General features: G+C 33.1%; 1 protein-coding gene across 2 annotated transcripts in view; it reads left to right on the top strand.

Annotated features, from left to right (window-relative positions):
* LOC128217719 (leucine-rich repeat-containing protein 74A-like) overlaps window positions 1-24,853 on the top strand; it is a 63,081-nt gene that overhangs the window by 31,403 nt on the left and 6,825 nt on the right. For both annotated transcript variants that reach the window (XM_052925066.1, XM_052925065.1), the window contains 10 exons: window positions 443-552; window positions 1,305-1,412; window positions 2,395-2,488; window positions 5,223-5,353; window positions 5,950-6,036; window positions 7,104-7,219; window positions 9,443-9,521; window positions 10,438-10,527; window positions 20,317-20,421; window positions 24,222-24,380. In XM_052925066.1, the coding sequence (XP_052781026.1) occupies window positions 443-552; window positions 1,305-1,412; window positions 2,395-2,488; window positions 5,223-5,353; window positions 5,950-6,036; window positions 7,104-7,219; window positions 9,443-9,521; window positions 10,438-10,527; window positions 20,317-20,421; window positions 24,222-24,380 (1,079 nt within the window). The remainder of the gene's footprint in view (window positions 1-442; window positions 553-1,304; window positions 1,413-2,394; window positions 2,489-5,222; window positions 5,354-5,949; window positions 6,037-7,103; window positions 7,220-9,442; window positions 9,522-10,437; window positions 10,528-20,316; window positions 20,422-24,221; window positions 24,381-24,853) is intronic.

Genomic DNA, 24,853 nt, shown 5'->3' with positions numbered 1-24,853 from the left:
ACTTAGAAATTCTGGTTAAGGTCTTGCATGTAAGCACACATAGGATAATATCTCAGCAACTACTTGATGTATTGCATTGAGACTTTATACAATGGTATTCAACCACCCAACCTAATTAAATAATCAAGTTAGGTAACTGTGTTTTGCAAATAATGGCCCTTTATTATTACACAAATTCTGGTTAAAATTTTGCATGTAACCACATTTATGTTAATATCTCCGCACATCATGTATTGCATTGAAATCTAATCTAACAGTGATCCATGCATGTTTCACCAAAACTTTTCAATCCTTACACTGAAAAGCGGCGGAATAGTCGAGCGCGCTGTCTCTGTGACAGCTCTTGTTTCAAGTGTAATACAAAATTTTGATTAAATTGGTCAGTTGAAGTGATACCAATACGAACTGTACATGTACAGTGCTTAGTTCCACAACATTCCAGGCCAGATTCCAGTATCATATATACAGCGCCATCTAGGGGATAGAAACCTGAGGATGCGGCATCACTACCTCGGTGGAACGGGGACCAAACCTATGGCAGTCGCTCTAGTGGTATGTAAAAATAAGCTAATGTAAGAAATACACTTAAATGTAGTTCCCCCTTCATACATACAGCGCCATCTAGGGGTTAGAAACCTGAGGATGCGGCATCACTACCTTGGCGAGATGGGAACTAAACCTATGGCAGTCGCTCTAGTGGTACGTAAAGATAACCTAATGTAAGAAATACACTTAATGGTAGTTTCCCCTTCATGCAAACAGCGCCATCTAGGGGATAGAAACCTGAGGATGCGGCATCACTACCATGGCGAGATGGTAACTAAACCTATGGCAGTCACTCTAGTGGTACGTAAAGATAACCTAATGTAAGAAATACACTTAAATAGTAGTTTCCCCTTCATGCAAGCAGCGCCATCTAGGGGTTAGAAACCTGAGGATGCGGCATCACTACCTTGGCGAGACGGGAACTAAACCTATGGCAGTCGCTCTATTGGTACGTAAAAATAAGCTTACGTAAGAAATACTCTTAAAGGTAGTTTCCCCTTCATACCTACAGTGCCATCTAGGAATCAGAAAACCTGGTATGTGGTCATCAATACATGGGGTATATATGGCATCATTAATATATTGATTTCTTCTACCGAGGGTTGTTAGAAGTCAAGAGGTGAAAAACAAATCCCTAACTTTTTGTGACAGGCACCAGACAAACAAATTTTTAAATGCGGCCTAAAATTATCATTATTAAGTAATTTAATTCAGGACATGTTTATTTCTCTGGTTAACGTCACATTTTTCCTCCACAGAAAAACACGGTGACAGAAGTGTTGGACATCAGTGACAATTACGTAGAGTCGGAAGGGGCTCGCTACATCGCAGGCATGATGAGAAACAACACATTTATTACGAACCTGGTAAAGTTAAAACATGAGCATTTTTGGTTACTGTGTTTGAGTTTAAACGTTATTTATATTACAACGATTGTGATGAAAGTTATATTAACTTATGCTAACTTAAAAGTCACTCTCATTGGAACAATGTGCAAGAGAGTGTGGTCATCTGTTGTAGAGGAAACCCGAGAATCCGAAACCCCCCGACTTGTCTGGCTTGGTGACCTTGGTGACAAACAATCTAACTCACATGGGCCTTTGCTGGGAATCTAATCTGGGTCGCTTTAAAGAGAAGCAACCATTGACAAAGCTAAAGAAAATTAGATAACAAACCGTGAACAATTTACAGAACAAAGCTTGTCTTGTGACAATTGTCTACATTGCTTGTAAAGGAGATAATTCAATTCAGGATTAATTCTAAAATTTGAGAGCTTTGAGTTTCAGACTATAGTATACTTGTTAAGTCTGTATTATGCTGGAAATTTGCCTTAAAAATAAAAAGAAGTCCCTGAAAAAAAGTTTCTGCATTTTTTTAAAGGCGAAAAAAATGTCACAATATTATGTGGATGTTACAGCATGATGTGATTGTGAGGACTCATACATCATGGGAAAAACCAAAGCTCCCAATGAAAACCAAATCATCAAATTAAGTTTTTACATGGATTGCAAAGCATGTTATTACAACATTAATAAGGCTTATTGGCGCAATGTTATGTTGTAGTTAGGTCATGTTTTTTGGGAGAACAGAAGTTGTAAAACCACTTGTCCAGCATGGTGACCAATAGCTAAACTTGTATTAACCATGTTTAACCTGGAATCAGTAAGTGTGATACTACAGTCATGCTTTTTGGAACAGTTATCATAATTATTATTAAGCTGCACTTTGTCCAGAGATTTCCATGTTTAATTAACAATCAGGCCATTGTTAATCAAACATAGAAATCTCTGGACAAAGTGCAGCTAACGATAACTGTTGTTTTTAATCTTAATTTTACATATATTTCAGAATATTTCCAACAATTTCATTGGCAAGGAAGGATTCTCGTGTATATGTAGAATGTTGGAGACAAATACGACCTTGAAAATTCTTTGTGTCTCAGGTAAGATTTAAATTCAAAAGTGATACTGAAAATGTAGAATTAAGTACTTATTAAAACTTTAGACAAGGAATTATGGGTGAGAGTGGTCTAGTGGTATAGGTGTCCCCCTCTCACCCAAGAGGTTGTTGGTTTGATCACATCCAGGGGAACCTTCTCATGGCCTTTCAGAATGGACATCAGTACTGGTTTCTATCCTGGAAATGGACTTGAGAGTCATTCTATAATCATCAGCTTTCATTAATTTTACATGCGCCAATAACATTATAAAATCAAACATCTTTTTGTATTAGTACAAATACAAATTATTATCATGGCATTTTGTTAATACATTCAATTTAGAACTGTACCAGGAACAACCATTTTGACCAAATCAAAGTTGGCTGCTAAACTAGTGTTGAATCACTGTAACTGTTAAGCAGTAATCTCCCTTGACAAGCGTATTTTTAATGCAAAGGGAAGTAAGCGCTTTTAGGATCACGCCTATTGTGTTTGTAATATACATGTATGTTCGCACTTCCAATGTGCCAGTAGGCTTTAAAGGGACTAGGCACCTGGCCCCAATTTCTTGAAACTTCTTTAGCTTAACAGGCTTAAGTAACTTATTTCAATTAGCCAAAATACATACTTAAATTGAAACTTGATTATTGAAAAATGGTTTAATGTGATTTTCTTAATGATAATTCCAATCCAAAGTATAAAAACTCTTATAGAAGTTAATATAAAGCAATTTATTGTAAACCAAAAACAGTGAGCTTAGCTTAATCCTGTTATAAGGGACTTAAGAAGTTTCAAGAAATCGGGGCCAGATGATAAAGGAAAAAAAGAAAATTGTCAAAAACTTACATCAGATTGATACTGTTTTGTACAGCGCATTGAATCTTACTTTCTGATGTTTCACATCACATAAATCTTTCACAGTTTTTGCATATTTTTCCAATTAGAAACTTACTTGGTTTTACAACCTCGTAAATATCAGTAATATTAAAAATAGTATGATATATGTATCTGTACTAATCATCACATGCTAAATATACACACTATAAACTGTGAAACCAATATGCGCTATTTTTAAACGGGTAAACTCAGCTGAGACAGCGACGAAATATTACAATTATAATATAAAGTGGTGTATTATTGGCCTCATACTAGCTGGTATTGACAATTCTAGCACACCGGATAGGCATTTCCGGTGAATTCAGCCGTGCTGGAAAACTCCATCTGGCATCCCCCCATGCCAGATGAGTCACGCGCTGTGACGTAATACTTTCATTTTCTTTTATTAAACACTAAATGTAACCATAGTTATGAGATTTAAATAGATGAGTTCGATTAACATTTACTTTACAAAAATATTCCTTAAAAACAAAACAAAATAACCCTTAAAAGACGTGATATCGAAGGAACTTATTGACGTATGCGGTGAATATAAATTACTGCGCGTCATGACGTCAGTAAACATCATCGCACGCGCTTTTTGGTGAAATGTACAAAAACGCGCTTTCTTATGTATTTTCTTCACAAAAATTGTAATTAAAGGTATGCTAGAAAAAATATCTGTACAAGCCTCGTTACCTGGCAACGCAGGTGCCCTCGGGTCTGATTTTTCTATATGGAACGGGAACGCATGACAGATATTATTATTCTAGACTTGTTTTGAGGACAAATAGTATTTGCCAATTTTGAAACCATCTGGTGTCTAGTCCCTTAAATAATCACCATTACAATTTATTAAATTAAACAAAGGTGTACACTACACTTTACAAAAATTCAAGAGGGCAAATTATAAAAAAAAAATTAAGTAAAAAATTATCTGTAGCTCTGTAAAAGATTTTAAAAACGTGACATGTTCTTGTGATTCTTTTTTATATTGTTATTTTAAGGATCAAATTTAAACCAGCAATCGGTGCAAAATTAATAGTTACCTTGATTTAAGTGCAAAGTTATATGCGGTTACAAAAGGTTTAGTTGTAGGAGTATGCAAAAATCCTAAATAATAAATCAAAGAAAAGGTCATTTTTGAAATATTAAGACATATATTAGTGTTTAATATGTTTCTTTTCTAGTCATAAAGCAGAGTTAACATTTATGTCAGAGCGACATGAAATTGCAATAACTTTTATTATAGAATGTGAAATAATTGGCAAAAATGATGTTATATGCCACAGATTGTGTGGAAAAGTTTTGATTTAGTGTTAATCGACTGTTCTTATATTGCAAAAAAAACGACCTTAAACAATTATTTTGAGTGGGTGCCACTTTTGTACTGAACTAACCTTTAATCATTGTTTTATTTTCATGTTTGGTGTTGTTGTTGTTTTTTTATTTGTTCAGTACAGATTTAAAAACTTGTTAAATTTTTTTACATGTTTATTAGAGTTTTAATATGAAATGCACATAAATGGCATGTTAATTTTTATTTGAATATCATCAATGTTTTAACCCAACAGTATTGCTTATTTTTTTTTTTTTTAATTTAAGTAAATTTAAAATTAGCTTAGTCAGTAGAAATTGTAATACAAAAACCATGTTTGTACCAAACATTCTTAAGATAAGTAATCTTAATACAAATTATCATCAAGAAAACATGAACAGATATGTAAAATGAGGGGTTCATATTAACTGTCATAGAACCCTGGGGACACTTTGGGTGTACAACCCCTTAAAATTGTCTAAGGGAACTTTTAAGACCTTGATTGATTTCAAGTTTAACACAAAACATTCTTATTTCCCAAAGGAAACCGGTTGACTGACAGTTGTGCTCCATCCCTTGTGGAAGCCCTGAAGAACAATTCCTCTCTGACATCACTCAATCTCAGCGAAAACACCTTTGGGGACTTTGCTGGGGCTTACATAGGGGCTGCTTTGGTAAGCACAGATTTGCTTAGATTTATTGAGGATTTGCATGATATTTTTCTAAGGCATATCAAAACTAATTTTGTAGTTCTTGTTTCCACGCGGACCCTATTTTTAAGTCCTGACCAGATATTTTGGGGAGGAAAAATCCGTATAAAAATTGCATGCATGAAATAACAAACTGTAATTAAAAGAATTTAAATATATATATATTTTTACCTACTTACCAAAATTGTTTTTTATCAGCATGTGAAAGTAATCACAGCAATATTTTTGTCTGGCTCTTCATTGAAATATCATTGTATCAAATGAGAATATTTTAAATATTAAATTTTGTCAAATATTATTAAAAAATATCACAGAATGAATACGTCATATAAATTACAGCATATCTGCAGAAAGTTGTATGATACTGGTAAAATCTTCCATTTGGTGAAAGTTAACTGAAATATTCCTTGATTGGTCAATATTTATCTAATTATAATTTTTAACCAATCACTTCATTTCAAAGTGCAAACTAGCCAACATATAAACTCTGGACAACTAAGGCAGGTTGCTGTTGACTTCCTTGTTTGGAGTGTAAATATAAATTCAATGTCTCATTTCAGTCCCTAAACGAGGGTCTAATCGACGTTGACCTTAGCTGGAACTCCATACGAAACAGGGGAGCTGCTGCCATGCTTTCTTGCCTTACCGTGAGTAAAAAATCCATGTTCTTCCAAGATAGCCAGTTATTGTATTCAATTTCAGTCTCATCCGTATTCTTAGACATGCCTCAATAATTCCAATCAGTGCAATTGGCCAGTTATTTTTACAGTCCAATCGAATCACTTGGATTCTAAAATTAAAATTAAGTTAAATTTATGGTGGTTTTTCGAAACAGGGCGGTACTCATGAGTTATATTTAAGAGTTGAATCTGAGTGTTTTGATTGGATTGTAAAAATTACTCGCCTATAAGCAGAATTGAATCACAGAGGCATACATCTGAGCATAAGGATGAGTATAATATTGAACTTCGCAGTATTTTTTATATCTAGTTTATGCAATATTGCAAGACTTAAGTATTAAAGTCACAAATTATTATAGCTTGGGTTAATAGCTATCCAGCATTCTTGGTTTTCTCAAATGTGATGTAGGTTAAATTTCTCACGTTGTCAATACAAGTTTGGCTGGTCACCATGCTGGACATTAGTGTTTCTCCCAAGTACTTCTGTTATCCCACAACGAAAGACCATACTTTCACGTACCGTCGCACAAATTAGCCTTATTTACGTTTAATAACTTGCTTGGCAATCTATGTAAAAACTAGACCTGACAATTTGGTTTTCATTGGGAGCTTTGATTTCTCCCATGCCATATAACCTATTTTATCATTATTCTCACATACATGTATATATGTGAGATGTTTGTCACCTATGAAGCATTACAGAAATGTAAGGACTACTATGTCCAGTGGCGTCATTTTCTATGTGGAAGTCTTCGGCGTGGTAATTTGTGGCGTCACATTGCGTTTCTGATCAATATCTCTTGAATGACATGTATGGTATTTAAACTTGGTATGCATGTTGGCCATTGTCAGAAGTTAACCCTATTGATTTTAGGGTCAGTAGGTCAAAGGTCAAGGTCATGGTGACAGATTCACAAAATTCGAGTTCTGATGTTGTATATTTTTATCCTTTTTGCAAAAGATATATTTTTAAGCTGTTAAAAAATGTAATTGATTTTAGTTATTCAGCTTGTATACATTTTTTTATATTTCAGAAAAACAAGACCTTAGAAGTGCTAGATTTGTCCTGGAACGGACTAGGGGCCCTAGGGGCTGAGGCCCTTAAACAGGGGCTCAAAATAAATAACACATTGAAAGTGCTGGATATCTCGTAAGTTTCAAATGATTCTTGTTTACCTTGCCGTCAGGGAGATGTAGGTGTGCCTCTTACCAATGATGGCAATCTCCTTTGCTGTGTGGTCCCTCTTGACGAGCAGAAAAGTCTTTGCCACAAACATACGAACAACAGCTGGATTTCTACTATTCAATTGATAAGAAATCAAATTCATTTTTGCCAATTGCCATATTGTTTTGTTTAAATCTTTCAAATATTAAATTATTGCATCTTACAGTTTAAATACATTTTAAAAAAACACTATTTCAAGATTTTGAACGCAGTCACATACTTTTGATCAACGTCAAGTGACGTGCATTCAAGCAGTGATTACTGTAAATAAATGGGTGAAGCTTCTAGAGTTAATGTTTCAACGAATGAACACCAAATTATACACATTTTTATCTTTTATCTCATAATGGTGAGAGTGGTCAGCTGGTAAAGGTGTCCCCCTCTCACCCAAGAGGTTGTGGGTAGAATTCCTACGAGGAGTACTTTCTTATGGCCTCTTGAAATGGACACCAGTACCAGGCAACCAGGAAACGAACTTGATAATAATTCATATCCACATATAGCTTTCTTTTCAATGGAGCTAAAATGAATATGTATAAACTGAATTTGAATAAACTAGATATACCTGACCAATAGTGATATTGATTTGAAATGATCAGAAGCAGACTTGCTGTAGCTATTCCAAAGTCACATGTTTGAACAGGTTTTAGTTTTATTTTGATATCATATTCCATTTGAGCATGTGACAGAAAGTTAAAGGAATAAGCACAATACACAGACACAAATACACAAACATGGTATAAACACAAACAGGATCATTATCGAAAATTGCATTATTACATAATACATGTGCTGATGGTACACAGAGAATGAGTTATCTAAAATGACTTCAAATTGTTTTAAAAAATGGGAACAGGGTTTTTTATTATTTCAAATCATGAGTTTTTCCAACTTTTAAGAACTCAGGTGATTTACAAAGACATGTGAAACATATTTACTTCTAATATCACTAAAATAACACAGAACCCATTATCTGTAAAACTTCAACCGTGCAATATTTCATACAATGGGTCATGAACTCCTGCAAGATTTAAATCTTGGTAACAGAGTTTTCTCCCTTCTTATATTGACATTATTCTTGATAATTACAGCAAATGAAGAATTCTTGATAAATTACTAATTTGTCGGGTCATTTTGACTTAATAAATGAATAAATGACAGCAACCTTTTTGTTCAAGAACAATAAAAACAATTTTGCACTTAAAATTCAAAATGCATTTTTTTTTTCAAATTAATTATAAATTTATCATTATTAAAATGTTTGACATTTTGAAGGTAATTAAGTTTGTTTTTTTCTGTCTTTAAAATATTACAGATGATATGATTTATTTCGACAGTTATTGAGATTACCTTGCAATTTTTTGTTATGTTCCAAAGTTTATTAAGCAATTTATTTTATAGAAATGTCATACAGTTGAATACAAAAATTTATATTCAAAATAATTTCATTTGAGCACACTGAAAGGGCAGACATTTTTTATCATGGGTCCTAATACCTACTGAAAAAACAAGCTAGGAAGGAAGGAAAAATATTTCATTTTGTGAACTTATTTCTTTGTTTTTTTATCACATTTTACGATTTGGTTCAAGCAATTTTCAAACAGATTTCCCCACGCCCCCCCCCCCCCCCAAAAGAAGGGCCGGGACTTTACCCAATAGGTTGGGTAGGGTTACCGGATCTGCAACATAAGTTTGAATATCTACGTCTGTAAATTGATGTTTTATGCCAATAAACTCTTCTTTTTTTACCGTAAGCGTAAGTAACACTTTTAGCCATAAAACATTAATTTTCAACCATAAACATGAAAAAATGTGATCTGATTCTTTGTCAGCAGTCTTATATCACTGGTTTCCAGACATTCACGAAAAAAATAAGCTCATTCCAAGAAAAAAAAGATATCAATATTGTCAATACAGTCAATCTGAGAGAGTGCAGCTTTAAACTATCAAAATCAGGGGTGGATCAAGGATGTGAAATTAGAGGGAGCATATTTTAGGTGGGCACCGCCTTTTCATGAAATGAAATATAATTAACCCAAAAAAGTGTCAAACTTTTTAAAATGTTAAAGTGTGCTTGAACTATTCCTTGTACATATATGTTTAAGGGAAATGTGATGGGTTTTTTAACAATTTTAATTATTTTTTCAGAAACAACCGTTTAAGTACAAAGGCTGCTGAAGCCATTAGCTGGGGCCTTGCCAGAAACGCTGGGCTCAATAGCCTCATGGTAGGTAAATAAAAAAAAATAGTCTGATTAATGATGTTCCAATGATCAATTATAATAGGAAATTAATTGCAAAGAGTAACGTCGGCAACAATCAATTTCGAATTTTTTTCATAATAATTTTTATTTTAAATCTGGTTCCATATTTACTTACATCTTGGGTCAGAGTTTCAGACTCGGACAACTGTATTTTTAAATGTTTCAAAAAATCTATAATATAGCTAATTTTGACAAATAATGTATGCCTGATTGCAAAACAGATTATTTGTAACAGATACAGCAGTTTTTCACCATCTTTGCTCTTATAATCAAACCTGAATGAATGATAACAACCAGAGCTTCAATCTAAATGTTTGAAACTTCAATTGGTCTGGGTGCTCGTCAAACCAGCACCCTGAATTAAACATTTTGGACCAAAACTATAAAAAAAGAACAAATTTCAATCCGATTTTGAAATAACCATTTTCTGTTACTGAAATCGGTCTGGCATGATCAAAATCGGTCACGACCAGCAAATTGTCGGTTTTTAAAAGCCCTGAAAACAACATAAGACGTGTCAGAAATTTATTTAGATTCCAGTGGTTTATAGTGATCTATCAGGGAAATCAATATTATATTTTCACTGTTCTGAAATTTTCCAAATGATGTTCATTTGAATGCAATTTTGGGCAATTTTCTGAAAATCTAATATTAAAGGGACTAGACACCAGATGGACCCCAAATTTGCAAATACAGTATTTCCTCAAAACAAGCCTAGAATTGAGCTTGTATGATGCCTGTAAAACATCTTTTTGCTGTCTTTGTCATGCAAAAACTTTAAGGTTGGCTATGACTCGAAATCAGAAAATTAACATTTTACTTTTTCCAAAGATGTATACTGTGATAACGATCGTTTATTTCTATATTTTATCAATTTCAGCTGAATCTTAACCCACTAAAGGACGCAGGAGTGGCGGCCATTTTGAAAGCGGTTGAGAAAAATACTGAACTCAGACTGCTTTCCATAGAGGTAACGCATAAGGATTGAATTATTTAAAACAGGGGCTTATTGTTATTTGAAATTGTTCAGTCAGTTTGAGAACTTCGCGACTATCCATGAACTGTCCAACCTAACTTTCACGTATCATCAGCAACCACGGTTCTTTTTCTGTTAAACTTGTCCACAGCAGCTGCCGCATTATGATATGAACCAGGCACCAAGTGATGGGTTAAACTCCTAGCCAATAAATAACTTGTTAATCATCATTGGCTACCATGGTACTTTCTTCTGTAATACTTCTTACATACCATGGGAAAATTGACTGACAAAATCTTGTTTTTATGAATATGCATGAGGCAGGGGAGACAACTCTTCTTACAATTTTAGAATGAAACCGCATATTACAATTAAATACTCTTCAATAACTCTCTACAGTCAATTATCTCCACAGGCGAGTGGTCTAAGCTGCTGGTTTTAAATTTGCAGAGAGGTTTCATTGCGGAACCATTGAAACTGCCCCATTAATTATTCATGATTACGAGATTCTTATAGCCAAATACACAACAAAGTATAGTCCATTGGTGTATGAGGAGTATCAGACGATGACTTTCAAGATACTTAAAGTTTAGATTTACACTCGATATTAATGTTGCAAACTTTCCCTGGGATAATCCGGCATTAAATCTCAAAGACAGTTTATACCTTATGTTAGATAGGTGGCCGTCAAATTGACGTCCTTAATTTATCAATGTAACACTTATTTTAATACAATGAAGCTTTATTTATTGCACACAGATATAAGTAAACATTATGATGTGTCCCTGTTGGTATATGTCCCCCTCTTATACTTCTAGGGCCAGTTTTAATAAAGATATTCGTTGATTTAAGTCATAAATTAAAATTTTGTTAGCGTCATATTTTTGGTATTTTGCTACATATTTGTATGAATTTAACTTGACTAAATAGCCAGTATTAAAATATAACACAAATTGGGCTGATTGTTAAGATCATTGTTGGAGTTAACAACATTGTTACCTTCATCATTGTTAACGTTCACATCAATATTGCTCTGTAAGTTTCACGGATACACTTATGATCTGCAGTATTTTTCAAAAGATATGAGACAACTGTTTCAGCTGTACTTGTTTTATTTAAATATACGAGCACATCATTAAATATATCATCGTATAAAAGTTAACAACGATGTTGTTAATCCCGTTGTTTACTTTAACAATGTTCGGAACAATCGAGCCAAAGTTAATTGAATGAAACATCAACTTGTTGCCATACAGATATAAGATTATCAAATTAACAACGAAGATCCTATATTGAAACAGGCCCTTGATTTTGAAAAAGAAATGGTGTAAAGAAATAAAATTTCATGGCTTATTTTGGCATGTACAGTCGAAACCCGTTGTCTGGATATTGATTTGCTCGATTTCCTCGTTGGCTTGAACTTGTTGTACACCGATTTTGTTATACTCTTTGTAAGCATTTCATCTTGGCTCGATATTCACGAGGCTTGCTGTATTTTGGCCGGTCCCTGAGATATCGAATCAATGGGTTTTGATTGTAATCCATTTCCTAGAAAAATGATATCTTCTATTTCAGAAAAAAATAATAAATTTGGTTGTCATCAATATACTTTAGCCACAGATGCACTTTTGCTTATTTCAATTTTTTTGCAGCTTAACCCTTTAGCGCATGTATACGAGATAGGCCGACATAGCTCATTACTAGATGTATACGCATTTGGCCGACCGTATCCATTACTGGATGTAAACGCATGGCCCGCATATTTCAATAGGGTCATTTCAATATTTCAATTTTGCATCTTTCTTTTTGTAAACAATATCCCGGATGTTTATAAAATTAAAGTTTAACCTTTTGTGTATTGATTTTCCCTTGAAAATATCGTCTGCTAAATTGAGAAGGTGTTTATACTCCCAATCGCAGGTGTGATATCCCATTGTGACGTAATTAGACCACGAGCTAAGTACTGTATGGAATTTCCCCCAAATTCATTGATGCGTAAATCATTAAATATATTACGTCAGTTCAGTTTACCATTAAAATCAATTGAGATTATATTCACTTAAAGGTAATATTTTGTTTACAAACAAAAGAAACAATTAGTAAATGAGAAAATGATGGGTAAATTTTCTGTGAAGCTTATATAATGTCCATCATAGTTTTGGCTGTAAAATAGGTCATGTGCAAGCGTTTTGTTTGATCTAGATCTTTTTATTCATACCGGAAAATCATTTATCGGCTTTCTTTTTTTGTAAACAATTTTATGAGGGGGTAATAAAGTTAAACAGACACCTTGGACTGGATCTCTCAGCTGGATGACACCGGATATTCCTGACATATTTCTGTGTACTAATACACAAGAACATGAATTGTCCGCTTTTTAATCCATATGGGTCTTTTTTATGATAGGGGTAATAAAAATTAGATCGATCCCAGCATTTTATTACCTTTGATTTAATGCAATTATGACATTTCAAAGAAATGTTACAAATCCATCTTGAAAATACATTCACAGCTGAAATAAAATAATTTAATATTTCATCATTGACACCATTTATTAGATGATTTAATTATCTATGAAAAAAAAAATTCATATAAAAAAGATTTGGACACAATTATTTGGAGTAACATTGATTTTAAGGTCATACTGCTGTATTCATTTTCTCATTTTCAAATATCCAGAAAAGTACCTATGCAGATAAGGACTGCTTATCAGTAAGATGGCTATTGACTGGGAGGTGTAATCTGGCCACTTGTCTATGTGCTAAAGGGTTAAGCTCCCTTGGATAAAATATACATGTAAGAATGTTATATCGATGTTGTTATGTAACCATGGAAACCATTTATTGTAACCCCCATTTTTAAGCTTATTTTGAGTTCAGAGTAAAACACATTTAATGTTTTTTTTGAAATGTGGGGGTTTGTATAAAATATATATATTTTAAGAAATGTTGTTATTATTATTATAGAAATTATCAAAATTATACAATAGTAATAGTAATAATAGTTATATAATCCATGTGCCTGCCTCCAATGGTACCTAATTTTGCCTCAAAGGGGTACCCCGGTACACCTACTGCCCCCCCCCCCCCCCAAAAAAAAAAAGGTAATTGAAATATTAATAAAGTTATTTGACCTTTGGATTAATTGAAATATAAAAAAAAGCTATTCAACCTTTGGATTAATTGAAATATTAAAAAAGTGCTATTTGTACTTTTGATATTGTAAAATTAAAAGCTATGGTATATACCATTTGATAGTGAAATATTAAAAAAAAAATGGTATTGACCATTGGATAACGAAATATTAAAAAAGCTACGTGATAAACCATTTGATAATGAAATATTAAAAAAGCTACGTGATTGACCATTTGATAATGAAATATTAAAAAAGCTACGTGATAAACCATTTGATAATGAAATATTAAAAAAGCTACGTGATTGACCATTTGATAATGAAATATTAAAAAAGCTACGTGATTGACCATTTGATAATGAAATATTAAAAAAGCTACGTGATTGACCATTTGATAATGAAATATTAAAAAAGCTACGTGATAAACCATTTGATAATGAAATATTAAAAAAGCTACGTGATTGACCATTTGATAATGAAATATTAAAAAAGCTACGTGATTGACCATTTGAAAATGAAATATTAAAAAAGCTACATGATAAACCATTTGATAATGAAATATTAAAAAAGCTACATGATAAACCATTGGATAATGAAATATTAAAAAAGCTACAGTTTTGACCATTGGATAATGAAATATTAAAAAAGCTACGTGATTGACCATTTGATAATGAAATATTAAAAAAGCTACAGTTTTGACCATTGGATAATGAAATATTAAAAAAACTATGGTATTGTCCATTTGATAATGAAATATTAAAAAAGCTACAGTATTGACCATTTGGTAATTGAAATATTATTAAAGCTATTTGACCTTTGGAACAATTGAAATATTAAAAAAATGCTATTTGACCTTTGGATCAATTGAAAATATTAAGAAAATGCTATTTGACCTTGTGATATTTTAAAATTAAAAAAGCTGGTATTGACCTTTGGATTAATTGCAATATTAAAAAAATGTTTAAATTGACCTTTGTTTTAATTTAAACTACACTTGTTGACCCTGGCCATGGGCAATTACGCTTTTGATTGGATTGTTTTTATTATGATGTAAGTATTGATTGTATACGTGCACTTACTGTCATAAGCGAAGCAATGTTAGATTATCATATTATTTGATCTGAACCTTACCTTACATTATGGTAAAGACGCAATATTTACATTCTCTGAACCCTTATATTGGTGCATTGAATTTGCTCCTAGTTTATTTGATCTTTGAATATGTAAATACAAATATGATGATTATGAGTCATATTGTTATGCCCTACGTCAGCATTTGACATGTTTTGCATTCAAAATCAGGATATAATAATGTAAACTGTTAGATTTTACAGATAATATTTAACCATTCAAATGTTCACACAATAATTGACCAATCAGATGCTAGAACATTATAAACATTGAAATATAAGAAATGAAATGCATATTATAAAGTAAACAAATAAAAGTATAAAAGCAACATTTAAAAACCCCCAAAGCTCAATTGGGTTATAAATCTGTTTATCTTAACTGAAATCCTAGTTTTTGACCCCGGATTGCATGCCTCGTTTAATTTAAAAAAACAACTTTATGAACATAGAAAATAAAGTTTTTTATTAATAATGTTTACAAGGATATTTAGTTTTATTTACAATTAACATCTGCATGATATATTGCATGTCAACATCCTGTTCGTTTATTTGCTAGATTTTATTTTCTAATACTGTCACTTTTAAAAGCAACGCTAATTGTAAACTTTTCAAAATTTCCCAGAACACCACTTTTTTTTGTTTCATTGTCAAAAATGGTTGTTTTGATATGTTGTAAATTTTAATTGATTACGGGATTAAGTTTTTGGGGGTGGGGAGGGCGAGGGGAGGGGGGGAGGGGTTCTCATGTTCCGGATTGATCCTGAAATACGGATTGAGAGCTTTTAACTTCAGACTATTGTCAAGTCATGAAGATTGATAATTGGTCATACATTTGCATCAAAAACAGTAAGCATTACCTTGAAATGAATATAAATGACTTTGTTAACAATTTTGAAAGGGTCTCCCAGCCCCTTCACCCTGCTTCAGGCATGAATCCCTGATATTCAAACAGACCCTGCTATTTTACAGAATTTACAAATATCAGCCATGAGAATGCTTGATTCATTTATTCAATCTTAAATTATGCACTACATCATGTAATATGATTTTTTTTTTAAAATGGGTGTAACATTAAATTTTATGAATTTTTATTTGTTAGTGCTAGTAAGGGATACGGTATATTCATTTTTAAATTGCTTTTGTATAGATGTGCCAAGAACTTTTATAATTTTTCCATATTTGTTCCCCATATTTTCATCATCATTTACAGTAGCATCACCTTTGTATAATCAGCTCCATCATCATCATAATCATCAGCATCAGCATGACAGTATTAGCATCCTCAGCAACATTATCAGCATCATTGTTATCAGCAGCAGCAGAACCATCGTCGTTGTCATCGTCGTCGTCATCGTCGTTGTCGTCGTCGTCGTCATCATCATCATCATCATCACCACCACCACCACCACCACCACCACCACCAGCAGCAGCAGAACCATCAGCATCTTCCTCTGCATCATCATCAACTTCATTGTCTTAATAGCCATCATCATCATCATCATCATCATCATCATCACCATCATCATTATCATCATCATCATCATCATCATCATCATCATCATCATCATCATCATCATCATCATCATCATCAGTATCATCTTTATGTCACATATTTTTTTGTCAGCAACAACTTCAACAGCTGCATCATCATCATCAGCAGCAGCAACAGCAGTACGTAGCAAGATGTAAAGAAATTGAGAAAAAATAATAAAAAATGAATTTATGATTTTAGCAACAAGGGGTAAGAATAAAGCAAGATGGATGGGGAATAGTTTAATTGTGTTGGTGATTTTTGTTTTTATGTCTGGAAGTTTTACCCGGATGGGCAGAATTGTATGCATTGCACACAAGGATGTAATGTTTTTACCACCTTTATTATGGGGCTGGAAATGAAATAAACAAAATAAATGTAGAGATATGTTTAGCGATAGAATAACAATGTTTATATTCAACTCGTAGCTTTAGGGCATACCAAATTGTTTTTTGTTAGGCATATACTCTTCGTTCAAAAAAGCTTTCCTAAAAAATAACGAACGAGACACAAAAAAAAAACGAATACAAAATGAGGAACATCATATGTAAAATATAGACACCAGGGCAGGTATTCATTAAAATTATCTTAAGACATTTCTTAACTTAATTTGAATTCTTTATTTTTTCATAGTCAAATTAAAAGAAAAGTATAAGCGGTTTTGGAAAAAAAGTATTATTCAAAAACATCAATAAAAAATAAAGAAAATCAGATATTATTTAGATTTTATATCAAATAACCATTGAGATACCATAAACTTGGTATTAATGCGTACAATGCATTGAAACTTAATATCTGAAGTAACCACATAGTTTACAATTTATTTAAGTTTAGCAGTTATTTCGTATTTTTCCATTAAAAAAGATTACTTGGTATGTCTACCTAGTAGAATTCATTCCAAATGTGTGATTGGCTACTCGATGTTATCACGTGATATTACCAAGTTAGGTATATAGCTTAAATATACCACTCATTTGTAGTAAGCCTTCGTAGCACAGTGGATACAACACTGGATCTCAATTTTGGCGACACAGGTTCGAAGCCGGTCTCCGACACAATTTTTTTTTTACATTTTGGTACTTTTTTTACAATTATGATATCAAAGCGTAACACATTCTATTAAATAATTGTCCTGAGATTTGTTACAGAAAAAACTTTTTTTGGTGCCAATCTGTGGTGTACAGTCCCTTTAAAGCGTGTCGATCATGGGAATCACACTGAATACATCATTTTCTAATATCCTATCCTTGGCTTCACTTTAAAATGCCGAAGCTTCATTTTTTTCTTTTTCGGAATTCTTTACATATCTAAAATTATAAAGGCGAGTCGCATCTAACTGCAAAATGCCCAGTAAATAGTCCAATGAGAAAATGGTGTTGTATCATGTGATCAAAATGTCGAGCAGTGATTGGACATCTTACAGAGGAGCAAAAATGCCGAATCTTCAGAAATTGTAACTACAAAAATTGTTACTTCGGCATTTTGTAAAAAAAATGTGATCAAATTACCAAGATTAAATACTGAAACTTCGACCATCAATAATTAAAATTATGCTTAAGGTGGAACGACCCTGAGCAAAATTTCGATAGAATTAAGCACGAATTAAGTTAATGTCTGAAAATTGGTATACGAATAGAAGAGCATATGCCCAGTTAGGGACTGTTTTACTTTTTCAATATTCGGAACAGTTTTGAAACTATGAGTCATAAAAATATACCACTGACGTCAATTTTAAGACATTTGTAATTTTTTTGCGTCCCAGCTACTATAACCGGTATTTTCATTAATTCTTCGTTCAGTGCTTTAAAATTTCAACCTCAAGTGCATCTTGTGAAAGCATTCACGGACATATATTTTTCTTTCTCTTGCTGTACGTTTTTTATTTTTTAAATTTGTCTTAAAAATGGTCCCTAACTGGGCATAACTTTTTTTATGCTCTTCTATTTGTATACCAATTTTCAGACATTAACTCGAAAATTCGCTCAGGGTCACGTTCCGTATTAATTAAGTACAAAACATGAAGCATTTTTTTGTCAGAATAAAAATTAAAGGATATAAAAAAAAATCTTTAAGATCATTAATCATATTAAATGTGTTGTTGTTGTTTTTGATCAGGAATCCCCAAACCTATCTGTCCAGGACGCTTAACATAGAAACGATTTGGTACGGCCTGATATTGTAACGTTTTTATCTTTTGTTTCATCAGAATGAATGCATGTTTATAACACTATTTCCTTGTTACATAGAATTGCGCTGTAAGTATCATTGTATTTCAACAATATGAAAACTATTAGCTCGACTTATGAATTGGTTATATAATTATGTCTGATAAACTTGCTATTCGCATTTTTGAGTGTGCTAGTTGATGACCTTTATTAATATTGCATGAATGTAATATTTTTTCGGGTATTTTGAAGTGATGCTAGGAAGAATATTTCAGTCTTTTGTAAACATATTTGCAACATTCCCCTGTCGTTGTTAAAACAATTCTTAAGATATTGTTTAACAATGTCTGTAGTTTATGTACGCTAATAATGAGCATCGTTTATCAAATTGTTATCGTAGGGAAATTTTAATAGCCATGTGAAGTGTTTTTACATTATCTTATGATTGGTTTAATATAATAGCAGGAACATCATTTTAAAATATATAGCTTATTTTACTTCTTTTATTTGCTTGAAATATTTTCCCCAATCGAGATGGGAGTAGAGGAAGATTGGATAGAATAGATTTGAAACAAAGCCTGAATTGCCTATTGTAGCAGGCCCCAATTTTTCAAAAAGTATCTTATTTCATTTAGCAAAATTACTTACTTAAACATGATTTTATAAAAAAAAATAGTTTATCTTATTTACTTCAAATATTAAAAAAATAATGACGAGCATAAATGCTAGAACTAGGGCTTGTTTATACAAAAGTCTAATTTCAATAATTGTTGAATTGGTTTCTAAAATGTGTTTTCGACATTGGTTTTCTGGCTCAATATATATAGATGCATAATGATAATTAGTAAGAAAAATATTTCATAAGACAAATTTGTAAACACCTTGGTAAGTCAGACAAATGGATAGATAAAGTTAAAGATCGATCTTAGTGCATAATTTTTATTTTTTGTTTCTATATATGAGATATTTATTATAAAGGAAGACTCCTAGGCTGGTTTTCCAAGTGCACGCATTCTGCATCATTCTCCACTATGCATTCATGCTACGCAATCATGTCCACAGAAAGAAATAATAAAATCGTCCTTTTGGCTCATCCTTTTTTCGAAGGGGTAGAGTCTAGTTATTGATATATCCTTGGTGTTGTTGTTGTCGGCATTGGTGCATAAATGTTTAAAATCTTGGCCATAACTCATAAACATTCAAGATGTTTAAATGAAACTTGGTACACATGTTGTTAGAGACAATTTATACACACGTGTGTGGCAAAGCTCATAACTTTAATTATTATCCAGTTATGAACATTCATGTTAATGATTTACCCGAAAACCGGGAGGGCGTTCACATTGCCTCATCAGTACTCTTGTTAAGTAGTAATTATGAGTATCTTCCATGGCTGAGAGTAAAATGATAGGTTCATCAAAACCTGAACAAAGTTCATTTTGCGGAAACGAGGCTTAATATTTACCTATAGTTTCCGCAAAACACACAGCAAGAGGATGAGCCTTTCATACACAACTAGCCATGGTAGATGCTTTTTCTCACACCTCAGTTAAACAAATTAAAGTATAAATGTATGATTTCACCGGAACTCTTTTGTGTGTAGTGAAAAAAAAAGTAGTTCTGTATGGAGACTTCTTTTATCTTTACCTGTGGGCCATGCTGGATTTCCAGCATGACCAAATATTTGGATCTTCTTGGATCTAGGGTGGGGAAAATGTACATCTCAATGAAGCAATTTATTCCAAATCAAAGACTTAAACGGACAAAACTTGAGAAATGTCTTTATCTTCAAAAGCTTCAATATTTTAGCGTATGAATCTTTCAGGAGATCGGTATTTCCAGAGAAAACTACAGTAAGATTCAAGAACTTCAAGCTAACAAGGACCTCACCATTCTTCACGGTGGAGTAGGGGGATACAATAGGGCTACGGTAATTCTTTTTTTAAATTTATTGTAGAATACTGTTTAAGTAAAAGTAGCACTATTTGTACTTAAACAGGACTTAGTCTGATATTGACAAACAATATTGTAATTGTGTTCATTAGTCATCTTAAGTCACCTCTTATTTTAAGTCAACTTCTTAGTCGTTGTTCGGGCAGGCTGCCGGGCGGCGTCAAACTCACCTATGAAACTAAATAATTTTTGTAAGGGTTGACATATCTTGACCAAACTTGGTCTTTAGGAAGAGTTTATGGATACCTTTCATGGGATTGTGTTTGGTGTCCCTAGAGTCAAGGTCAAGGAACCTGTTACTAAAAATAGAAAAATGGTTGAAACTGAATAACTTTAATTAGGTTTGACATATCTTGACTCAACTGTGTATAAAGGAAGAGTTTATGGATACCTTTCATGGGATTGCGTTTGGGGTCCTTATAGGGTCACTGTTACTAAAAAAAGAAGAATGGTTGAAACTGAATAACTTTAGTCAGGGTTCACATATCTTGACCAAACTTGGTATAAAGGAAGAGTTTATGGAGACCTTTCATGGGATTGCGTATAGGGCTTCTAGGGTCAAGGTCAAGGTCACTGTCACTAAAAGTAGAAGAATGGTTGAAACTGAATAACTTTAGTCAGGGTTCACATATCTTGACCAATCTTGGTATATAGGAAGAGTTTATGGAGACCTTTCATGGTTATTGGGTATAGGGCTTCTTAGGGTCATGGTCAAGGTCACTGTTACTAAAAATAGAAGAATGGTTGGAACTGAATAACTTTAGTCAGGGTTCACATATCTTGACCAAACTTGGTATAAAGGAAGAGTTTATGGAGACCTTTCATGGGATTGTGAAAAGGGCCCTAGGGTCAAGGTCACTGTTATTAAAAAGAGGAAAACGGTTGAAACTGAATAACTTTAGTTAAGGTTGACATATCTTGACCAAACTTGATATATAGGAAGAGTAAATGGATACCTTTCTTGGGATTGAATTTGGGGCCTCTAGGGTTTATATGTGCCATGACAAAGCAACATAATCATCTTTATTAATTGATTTACCTTTCCCTTTAATATTCATTTCCACTCTTATGCATGCTTCCTGTCTTCTGTGTATATCCTCTAACCAATTTGGCTGTTCTTCTACATACACACAACACACTACAAATCAACTTTATTATAATTCTCACAACACAGGCTGAAGTTCTTCTGTCAATCATTGAAAACCTGGTTTTGTCGCATTGTGGCGTTTCTTGTTATATCATATGCCCAATGAGATATACTTAAAGTAGGAAAGTGATTTAAGTTTGGATATGACTTAAGATGCTTTATGAATACCATTAACCGTGTATACACTTATCATGAGAAAATAAGTCGTTACATTTACTTGACATGGCAGGGATGTTAATATAACATTGTTTGTTTCCCTGCCACAACTGACCCGCAAAAATTACGCGAGTCAAAAAAAAAAAATGTGAGATTTATAGCATTATTTTTTTTTTTTTTTTTTTTACTTCTTGAGGAAATTTATTTAAACTTTAATGGCCATCTTAATGTTTTGTTTATTCAATTGCCGCCCTGATAAAAATATTTGTAAGAGTTAAACCAATCGAGAGATTCGTAAACCTGAACATACCGGTATGCGCGCCACCTAATTGATTCAATATATTAAACAAAGTAAGTAAAAAAACGATTCTGTAAGCTACGTAGGTGCGCAGATGCCAATCAGGCCGCTTGAAAACTGCTTTGCATCGTTTGTAATCACATATTATGTAAGTGCTGTTTTAATTGTGGTTCATCTTACTTGGGAATAAGAGTGCATCTAAGAGTACAAAGTAATTAACAAACGCTTCTGTAGGCGGAGCAGGTGCCAGTCTGCGCACATGAAAACTGTTTTGCATCGTAAGCATTCACACATGCAATGTCTGTGGGGTGAATTTTTATTTAAACAATTTATTTTCCATTCATCCTTTGCATTCATTAAAGTTCAAACAAACTCATAAAAATAGATACAAATGGTTAAAATTAACGCACATTGATTACACAATGAAACTGTTGTAAATGTCTGGATTGGATCACAGAATACCTGGGCCAAAGCATTGAAGGTGAGCTGTGCTAAATTATATTACTATTTGAATGTTTAAAGGGGCTATACACCGTATGATGAAATAGCGAAAAAAAAAATGAAAAAAATTACAAAATGACATTAACATGGTACAATGCATTGAAACTAACTAACTGAAGTACCACATAGTTTACAATTAATTTATTTTTTGCAGTTTTTTCGTATTTTTTCATTAAAAAAGATTACTAGGTATGTATACCATACATATAATTCATTCTTATGCGTGATTGGCTAGTCGATGTTATCACATGATATTACCAAGTTAGGTAAATAGCTTAAATATTCCAATGGTTTAGGGTAAGTCTTTGTAGCACAGTGGATACAACATTGGACTGCAATTTTGGCGACACCGGTTCCAACCCGGTCTCTGACTTGATTTTATTTTACTCTTTTTTTTTTTTTACAATTATGATATCAAAGAGTAAAACATTTTATTAAATAATTGTCCTGAAATTCATTACACAGAAAAAAAAAATTGGGTGCCAATCTGGTGTTAAGTCCCTTTAACTAATATTCACATATATGATACCTTACATAAATGTGTCCCTTCTTTGTATATATAAAGTTGATAGGTCTGTATATAGGTGTATTTTGAGAAAAATCTAGTTTTATAAAGTCAGCGGTCCATATCATATTTTTGGCCGGTCTGGACCTCACCAAATGTAATATGGACTGCTGGCGTGATACAAATGGTAAGTGCGGCTTGCTATTTTTACAACGGTAAAAATTTGTTGCAAGTAAACGTTCTTAACTTTGTTCAATAAAACACATCTAAACTGCTTTAAAAATATTGACTGGTAAAATAAAATGTTCGGTATAATATAAGAACACTTCGGGCCATATGGCATTAAAAGCACCGTCCAGTTAGCCCACAAAGTTGAATCCAGTTAGCCCACAAAGGTGAATAGACCTCGGCTAACGATTCGGTCAATATACACTTTCGGTGGCCGGTCCTTATAATGTCATATGACCTTCAGTGTTATGCAATATTTCTTAAATATTTCTATATGAAAAAAAAATGGAATTTAGATGGTTGATTTTGTTGCTTAATGAAATGCTTTTCTGAGTCTTAAACTGAACTCAGACGTAAGACTGGCCTTAGTCATGGTCCCTGTTCTCGTTTTGAGTCTTAAACTGAACTCAGACGTAAGACTGGCCTTAGTCATGGTCCCTGTTCTCGTTTTGAGTCTTAAACTGAACTCAGACGTAAGACTGGCCTTAGTCATGGTCCCTGTTCTCGTTTTCACTAACTTCTTGAGTCTGAGATTCAGACTCAGACGAGTGAAATTGTAATATTGTCGTAAAAATGCTATTTAAGGAGCAAAGTTTGTAAAAACTGATACAAATAATCTGTTCTACAATCAGGCAAACATATTTTGTCAAAATTAATTCTATGATGCTCATAGGCATATGAATCAGCACTCTGATATTAGGGCTAGTTTCGACAGCAAACTGAAAATGGTCTGTTCCTCTAATCCCGTATTTGGCGAGTTAAGTAGTTGATCAAAAGGTAGAAACTTGATTGGCCGTCTGGTCGATATTGGGCGAGTTTTGGCATATATTGTTATTAATTGTAATTACAAGTATATGATTGTACCAGTATCGTGTCAAATATGTAACAGTTGATTAATTGATTAATAAAAGATAATATGTCTGTGCTTTTTAAATATTCCAGACTGCTACTAGTGTAATGCGCTTGTTCAGCAAGTTTGTCGGCGCCCATCAGAAGGAGCTGGCCACAGCTTTTCACCAGTATGACATGGATAGAAACGGGCTTCTGGGCTTGGAAGACGTTAAAATGGCGCTGAAAGATGCAGGACTTAGGTTGACTAGTGTAAGAATTTCTTTTCTATTTTTAGTTTGTTTGAGGGCAAATCGATGAGATGGTGATGTAAAAATGGCACTGCGAAATATGCAGCCCTTATTTCTTGTTGGACATGCCAGACCGTGAATAAGGCCTTATTGATCCTTTATTTTGTATTATGCTAATGGCGTGTGGTGGGGGAGGGGTCTGTGGGTCTTTTTAACATTTTATTGTACTGTTTATATTCATAAGATGATCGCTGCCAAAAAAGAAAGCGTTTTTGACAGTTTTTTGTGCACCTGCAAAAAATGATTATATAAGTTCAATCTAATGTATCGGACATTCATATCTTTGGCCTCTGATGCCTCCAAATAAGGGGTTGAAAGTTATCAACGTTGTTAACATTATCATTGTTAACTTTCAAATTTTGAATACTGAGATCTACAAACATTGAGACAAATGTCTCAGCTGAGTGTGCGTTATTTAAATATATCAGCACATCG

This window comes from Mya arenaria, chromosome 14, assembly GCF_026914265.1.
Source record: "Mya arenaria isolate MELC-2E11 chromosome 14, ASM2691426v1".
NCBI classification, from domain to species: Eukaryota; Metazoa; Mollusca; class Bivalvia; order Myida; family Myidae; genus Mya; species Mya arenaria.
The sequence above is the reverse complement of the archived record's forward strand: the minus strand, read 5'-3'. Positions and strand labels throughout refer to the sequence as shown.